The following is a 7,986-nucleotide window of genomic DNA, read 5'->3' as shown; positions in this document are numbered from 1 at the left end:
GCCAAGTTGCTCAGGTGGGTCTCGAACCCGTGGGCTCAGGCAATCCACTCACCTCAGCCTCCCAAAGGCGCGGGATTACAGGCTGAGCCACCGAGCCCAGCTTCAAGGTGGTTTTATGCTGCTGCATGCCAAGTCTGGACCCCTGCTCATTCCACACCCCTCTCTCCTGCCACATTTCTTCGTTCTGCGGTCCCCTCTAGCCACAAGCGATGATCTCCATCACCTCCTGGCCACTCTAGGCTCCACGCCCGCAATGCTCTGTGTTTCCTCCACCCTACGTTCACAGGTACTTTGTTTAGGCCCATGTCATTTTCCCAGCCCCGGTGTTTTCTCAGTTGAGACACAAACTCAGCTCCCCTACAGTTGTACTGCTCCTGGACTGACAGACCGCTCCCAGATTGGACAACAGCCACTCTCTCCCAGGAACCACCAGAATGACTCTACAGACAGTCGAAGCATTATCCCTCCCCACTTCTTCCTAAAGGCTGGATCAGTCCCTGCCATCCTTGGCCTGTTCAAACCCTCCTTCTGTGTGGGGACAGCCTTCTTTTCACAAGTTCCCCCAGGGTCTCAGAACGCAGGTAACCTGTGACCCCTTGTTTAGAAACCACGTCATTCTTCCATCCCCACCCACAGCTTTTTCCAATAAAGGAGAGGCCCGCCAGCCGAGCCGAGCCCTTCCCCCAGCTCTCAGCAATACGGCAACAGCCTCACATTGGAGCTACACTTTGTGTCATTCCATGTGCAAAACGCCCAGGTCACGTGCCTGGAGCTGAGCTCAGTGTTCTGCGCACCATGGCCAGGCAGGAACCAGAGGGCACTCTCTCCAGGAGCCACTGGAGCGCAGAGGGGCAGGGTCCTGGCTAAAACTTGTCGGAGGAGAGTCAACCAAGGATGAGGAAGGGTGGGAAGATCAAGCTCCATCGCGGCTGCCACAAAGTGCGAACAACTGAATCTACCTGCAGGAAGTGTGGCCTTTCTTTCCTGGAGGCACCCCCACTTCCGGAACTTGGACAGTCCTACTTCCCGTGAGAAGCCAGTCTGGCCCTGGCATCCCTCCCCACATGAGGCCAGTCTTTCCTGTTGCCTCCTCTTTCCTCTGCAAAGCTTGCTCCCACCTGGCCACTTCAGTGAGTGTTTAGGTCTCCTGGCTGGATTAGGGGCCAAGGGGCTGCCAGTTCCCACAAGTGCTTCAGGCCTGAAAAAGCAGAGCTGTACTCCCTGTGCTAAGGTTCTAAGGTGTGGGGCGGGCAGGAGGTGTTCACGGGACTCTGCAGCACCTTATTTGTACAGCTCTGTACCCCAAAGGACAGCGGTCGCTTCACCAAAAAAGAGCAGGTCCTAGGTGAGCGATCATGGCGACATGCTGAAGAGCTGCTGAAGAGCTGCTGAAGAGAACTGCAACTTGAACAAGTACTCAGACGGAACTGGAGACAACACATTCAGAGAGGATGCAGGCCCCTGGACTTCCTAGCTCGGCACGTGTGCACACACACACACTCACAGTTATTTTCCTCTCCAATGGCCCAAATGTCCACAACCATGCCTCCAGCATGCACACCTGTCATGGTCAGCCCAGGCAGCCCACACCTGCTCCTCTCCCTCTCCTTTCCAAGGCAGGCAGATGGGGCTCAGGGCCATCTTTAGCTCAAATTCCTCCCCTAAAGTCCCCTATAGCTTGATTTTTTTTTTTTTTAAAGTCAAGGTCTTGTTCTGTTGTCCAGGCTGGCTGGAGTGCAGTGGCACGACCATGGCTCACTGCAGCCTCAAACTCCTGGGCTTTAAGTGATCTTTCCATCTCGGTCTCCTGAGTAGCTGGGACTACAGGCATGCGCCATCACGCCTGGCTAGTTTTTTGTAGGGATGAAGTCTTGCTATGTTGCCTAGGTTGGTCTTGAACTCCTGGTCTCAAGCAGTCCTCCCACCTTGTCCTCCCAAAGTGCTAGGATTACAGGCATGAGTCACCCTGCCCAGCCTACATCTTGACTTTCAAAGGACAGAGGATGTTTTTGCAAATCCCAAAGCATTCCCAATATCTTGGGCTATCCTGGCACCTGGCTCCTTTCCATCATTCTAGAGTTCTAAACCTTAGAATCACCCCTTTAATGGTAGCCAAGATTAAAAAAAAAAAGACCCCAGTTAGCTGGACTACCCTTTCTTTCAAACCCAGTCCAGGTATCCAAGTATCCAGAGGACTGTGCTTAAGCTCTCTATGCCAGCTCTGGGTCAGGGAGAGGACAGGACCTTTGCCTGAAGGGCCCTCATAACATCCCTACCCAAAAAGTGACAGGACAGCAGGACCCACACTCTTAGACTCACTATGTGATGGTCAAGGGTTCCTTTTCCTGTCTTTAGGCAACCAGATGCCCAGAATTCCCAACACCACAAAGCTACAATCACGTGCAACTCTTCCAAAGCCGTGCTGTGTTACTAGGGAGGGGGTAAGTTGTGCACTAAAAATAGAAATGGGACCCAGGTGTTATATATAAAAAAATAAACATTTTAAGACATATAAAAAGGGGGAAGGGAGAGGAAAAGAGACCTTGAGGTTCTTAAAGAGCAGTACCCTCTCTAACTGGTTCAGGGCTTTGGTCTGCTCCCCACTACTTAGCTCCAGTTTGTTGAGGAGACATGGAGAAATCTGTGAAAGACAGGCAAATGCACGGTTTAAACAAAGTGAAACACACCCAGACACACGCCAACAGGGCACAGGGCAGGAATGGGGATGGATGGCAGGGGAAGGAGAAGGTCAGGTGCATGCACCAACCAGCCAAGGGTCAGCTCTGTGGGTAGAGCCGCCAAGGGCTGAAAACACTATCCTCGCCAGAGGCCTATGAAGTCCAGGGCTTCAGCTCAAGACAGAAAGAGGCCATTCTTGTAACCACCAGTCTCCTAGCAGCTTATGAACTCTTTGGTCTGGAGTCAGGTTTGATTAATCTCTCCAGCAGAGACCAGTATGAGTCCGGTTTCATCCAGCCTCAGTGCAGGACTTGGGGCATAGTCTCTCTGGGTCTCCTACCAGTTGACAAGGCTGAGTCCTGAAGGGATGGCAGGACTTTCTTTCTTCTTTGTCAACATGCATTTTTAGCCCAGACTGATGGTCGCCACTCAGTATCCATGAAGAACTGGCTCACCAGCTTTTAAAAACTTTTTGGCAGAGACCAGGTCTCACTGTGTTGCCTGGGCTGGTCTTGAACTCCTGGCCTCAAGCAATCCTCCCACCTTAGCCTCCCAAAGCACTGGGATTACAGGTGTGAGCCACTGCTATCAGCCTTCACCAGATTATGTGGTGGGTCAACAAACATAGGCCAGAAAGGAAACGCTGGGGAAGGAGCCATATCTAGGAGAGAAGGAATGTCTCACTGAAGGAGTGAGAGCTAGTTCTAGATTCCAGGCAGGCTTATCTAGGCAAAAGCATGTCTTTGCTAAGCAAGGTTATCCCACAGTACTGAAGTTGGGAGACTAAGGTCTCAAAGAGGAACAACAGACTCCTGGGCAGCTGAGGGAAGGGGGGGTGGGGTCAAGGGTTACAAAACCATCCACTGGGTCCCATGCCCACTACTGAGTGGGGTGGGGGGGTCTCACCAGCAGCCCAAACCTGCCTTCACGCAATGTAATTGTGTGATAACCCCTTACAATTCTAAAACAAGAGAAGAAAAGGCTTGGATTGCGCGACAGCAGGTCAGGTTTCAGATCATACCTTCTTCATGTTGGTCCCCACGTAGTTCTTGGGTTCTTCTTTAAACTGAGGTAATCTGTAAGACAGAAAATCCACAGACTGTCATGAGGAAGAGACAGATGTCCCCCTCCATGCAAACCACAGACCAAAGGTGCTTTGGGCCAGAGCATGCCTTGCCTCTTAGGAAAAGCTAGGAAGAAAAGCAGACCGATTTCACCCCTTTCAGAGCTTCAAGGAGCCACAGGCATCAAGGGATATGTGACAGGGACAAAGAAGGAGGGTAGTCATGAAGGTAAGGCGACAGCATGCCCCTGGAGTGTGGAGGCTCCTTTCATCCTTAAATGAACTCCTTCCTGCTTGTGTTTGTTTAGCAAGTGCAGCTGAAAGCCAAGAGGGGGAGGGGCGTCTACCAAAGCCCTAGGAGTCTGGGCACAGGACGAGAAGTAAAAAGCAGGTCTGTGTTTTGAAACCCCAAAATTTGAGCCTGAAGAGTAAGAAACTCTCTGCTGCAGGCTCCAAGGGCAGCCTAGTCTGCAGATAATAAGGATCATTACCTGTAGATCTGAGAGCAGAAAGAAGTCCTGAGAGGAGGGGGGCTTAAGGCCACTGCCTCAGCCCTTCTCTAGGTGAGACTGTTGAAAGGAGTGGGAGGAAGCAGACAGTCCGGCCTAGGATAAAAGGCCTTCCAGGCCCTAGGCTGAGAGCCTTGCCTAATGTAGGGTAACCAAACATCTTGGTTTGCCTGGACGGAGAGGATGAGGATTCCAGGATGCTGGCATTGGGACCGTCCCAGGCAAACCACAACTGCTGGTCACCCTAGCCTTGAGCCTCTCCCACAGACACTAGCCAGAGCTCTGGGAGCTGAGCAGTCTGTTTTAGGCTCCTTGAGTTTGGTTTCCTCTCTGGGCTCCCTTTCCCAGCTGCTCCCCACAGAAACAGACACAAATTGGGGAAGCAGAACGAGGCCTGCCAGCCAGGATTAAACAGCCCTCTGCCTCTCCCTGAGGCCCAGTCAGCTCCCCTGCTCGGTAACCCTGGGCCCAAAGAACTACCCCCTCCGTACTCCCAGCGGCCTCCGATGTGGCTGTGGGGCTGGCCAGGTCCCTGACGTGGCTGAGTGGAAGCAGGCAGGCTCGAGAGGCCTGGGCAGCCGGGCTGAAGCAAACAGCAGCAGGTTTACCTTGTGAAGAGCAGCTGCACCATGTCTACGAGAGTATGCTCTGCGGATTTTCTCAATAACTCTGCACAGGCAAAAACAAATAACACAGGTGTCACTACTTGCCATACTATTATCAAGAGGCTTCTCACAGCAGACTCCCCTCCAAACCTTGTTTACCAAGGATTATGCCAAACTTATTAAAACCAGCTCCAGCTCAGCCTGGCAGCCATAACTTCACTGGCCCATTGGGTGGCACTACTGAGTCGCGGAAAAGCGGGCACGACACAGTCTGTGTTCTGGGGCTTGCAGGCTGGTGTCAATCCCAGAAACCCCAAGGGGAGAGGTGGTGGCTGGGCTGAGTCAGTCTGGGATCCATCCCTGCCCTGGCATCACGGGCTGAGGTCTCTATTCCAGCTTCACAAGAAACAGTCAAGTACAGAGAGTTCTTCTAGACCTCTCTGGCTCCACGAGAGATGATGAAAAGTCCTGTGCTTTCCATCTCTCGGGGGTTCAGAGACAGCACCCTTTGTTCACACTCAGACACCGGCCCTAGGCCGATACGCAAGCACTTACCACTGAGCCTCATTTCAAAGCAGATCCGGAAGCAAGACTGCATGATCTCACACACAGATTCATTGGTTAGGTGGGCACCCACTGGGGTCAGCAGCAGAGTCCGCAGAACCTACCAGGAGGAAAGAGGGTCACTGTGACAGGCTGGCGAGCTGGCAGGCTGGGTGAAGAGAGGCTCGCCTGCGTGAGAAAAGTTGCCTGGCATTCCTCTATCTCCCAGAAGAACAGTTAGTGAGAATGTGGACCTCACTTCAGCCTGGCAGGGAGTCCCCCAGGAGCTCGTGCTGGGAAGTGTTTCTTTACTCCATACGACCTGGCATAGTTCAGAACTCACTCCAGCCCTAGCCCCAAGTCCAACAGATGGATGGTGTAGAAACAGTCTGCCAGAGAGACGAGTGTATTAAGGGCTTCCCGGGTTTGACAGCAACTCATTTAAAGCTTTTAATTATTTTCCTTAAAAAAAGCTTTTTCTTTGGGCATCGAAGCTGCTTGTTTGAAAACAAAGTAGCTCCCTAAGCCCCAGTGGAGTCAAAACACAGCTTCATGCTGCCGGCAGGCTTGGGTAAGCACAGGCAGGCTTGGGTAAGCGCAGCCAGTGGCACCAGCCCTTGGTCATTAGCCTAATCACGCTTGTTTCCTGCTTACCTGAAGGATTTTCATCAGGACCACCTCATCACTGGCAGGGTCCGTGCCTACAAAACGGGCGTGGGTGACAGCATCTGCCATGTTCTCCATGCCCTCTGCTGTGCCCTCCTGCATGGGATCTGCTCCAGTGAGAAGGAAAAGATCAGATGATGTGGAGAGGAGAGAGAGGAAAGGGAAGACAGCCCATCTGGAGCCACGCAGAGATCTGGCTTCCTCCTCTCAGGGTCCCAGCCCCTGGTTCCTTGAGCTGCCGGAGACTTTTGCCCATAGCTGGCTTTAATGAGCTTCAACACAAGCTCTGCTGGGTAAACTAGTGGTCCCAAACTCAAGCCTGTTTCAGAGTCACCTGGAGTGCTTGCCAAAGATACACATTGCTGAGCCCACACCCAGGTCTTTTGATATAGCAGCTCTAGAGTGGGGCCTGAGAATTTGTACTTTTTTTCTTTTTTGAGTTGGGGGGTCTCACTGTCACCTCGGCTAGAATGCAGTGACACAATCCTGAGTCACTGAAGCCTTGACTTCCTGGGCTCAGGTAATCCTTCTGCCTCAGTCTCCCAAGTAGCTGGGACTACGGGGTATGCACCACCATGCCCAGCTAACTTTAATTTTTTGTAGAGATGAGGTCTCCCTATGTTACCTAGGCTGGTCTTGAACTCCTGGGCTCAAGCGATCCTCCAGCCTTGGTCTCCCAAAGTGCTGGGATTATAGGTGTGAGTCACTGCGCTCGGCCAAGAATTTGTATTTGTAACAAGAGCCCAGGTGAAGTTAACACTGCGGAGCAGGGCACCATACTCAGGGAACTGCTGCCGTCAATCTAGTCATTTCAGAAAAGAAAAGCTTAACAAAAGGAGTTTTTGGTCCAGAGCAAAAGCCTGGTAGGGTCAAAGCTTTGAATGCCAAGGTGGCAGCCTTCCTCCTTTCATCTCGCAACACAGCTTCTCTCTCTGATTGCTTCTGAAGTTCTGTGTTCAGGTGCAACTGAGGCAGGGAAGCCAGAGAGGCAATGGACAGCCACTGCCGCCAATGTTTATATCCGGTGCCACATGCCAGCAGATCAGAGACCTCTTTCATTCCATTCTTATTTAAAACAATATGACAGTGAGCAAGAATTCTGTTTTCGGCTTAACTAAACAGGCATTAAGATGGAAAAGAGACACACTAGACAGGACTGGAGGCTGGCTAGCTGGGGAGTGGGAGCGGGAGGGTTCCAGCTGTGAAGAGGAGGGAAGAAGCCAGAGGTCAGCCGTCCAGCACACAAATGCCATCGAGGGGATCTCCACTCCATTCCTGGGTGGCACAGGCACAGGAGTAGCCAGAGAGGCTGCCACCATCAGCTGAGGCCTGCAAGGGTCCTGCAGAACTGCTTGGCTCCCGCCCAGGCTGCTCTGAGGGACCTCTCCACTGCCGGTCAGGTTCGAGAGGTGAGCATAAGCAGGTGCGAGGGTGGGAGCGCCACCTGGGTTTATGTGGTGGGAGTTTGAGGCCATTTTTTGCCGTTTTCTCTTTCTTAGCATCTGAAATGATGGAGCTCCCACCAAGAGCTCAGGAGATGGCCGAGAAACCTGAGCTCTTTTCCTGCATGAAGAGCCAGAAGACTTGCACCAACTGTGAGTGTTTTCATCTGTGGCCTTCTTTTTCTGCTGTCCCTGTCGGCCTAATATCTCATCCAAGACTCTGTCCACTTACGGCATCCTTCTGCCCAGCCCCAGGCGTGGTTTTTCTCGAGGTTGTGGGATGTGGCATAACAGGGTGACCCAGCTCCTCCTCCTGCCACCCCAACTCTTCACATCTCCCAGTCAGCACAGGGAATGCCCCCCAGGCCTTGGCCTGCATCTTCTCACAGCCCTGCCAACAGTCCTCATCCAGGCCAGCAGGACCCACACAGAGCCCAGGTTCTTCCCAGTGCTGTGGGGCGTTCTGGAGCTCAGCGAAC

General features: G+C 52.6%; 1 protein-coding gene across 2 annotated transcripts in view; it reads right to left on the bottom strand.

Moving 5' to 3' along the window:
• Window positions 1–7,986, bottom strand: part of GBF1 (golgi brefeldin A resistant guanine nucleotide exchange factor 1) — a 112,028-nt gene that overhangs the window by 21,724 nt on the left and 82,318 nt on the right. For both annotated transcript variants that reach the window (XM_008072939.2, XM_008072946.2), the window contains exons 4-7: window positions 6,054–6,172; window positions 5,412–5,520; window positions 4,860–4,920; window positions 3,701–3,755 (exon numbers count right to left, since the gene is read on the bottom strand). In XM_008072939.2, coding sequence (XP_008071130.1) covers window positions 3,701–3,755; window positions 4,860–4,920; window positions 5,412–5,520; window positions 6,054–6,172 — 344 coding nt within the window. The remainder of the gene's footprint in view (window positions 1–3,700; window positions 3,756–4,859; window positions 4,921–5,411; window positions 5,521–6,053; window positions 6,173–7,986) is intronic.

This window comes from Carlito syrichta, unplaced genomic scaffold (assembly GCF_000164805.1).
Source record: "Carlito syrichta isolate Samal-C Ts95f unplaced genomic scaffold, Tarsius_syrichta-2.0.1 Scaffold115630, whole genome shotgun sequence".
Taxonomy (NCBI): Eukaryota; Metazoa; Chordata; class Mammalia; order Primates; family Tarsiidae; genus Carlito; species Carlito syrichta.
This window is presented reverse-complemented; position numbering and strand designations above follow the sequence as displayed.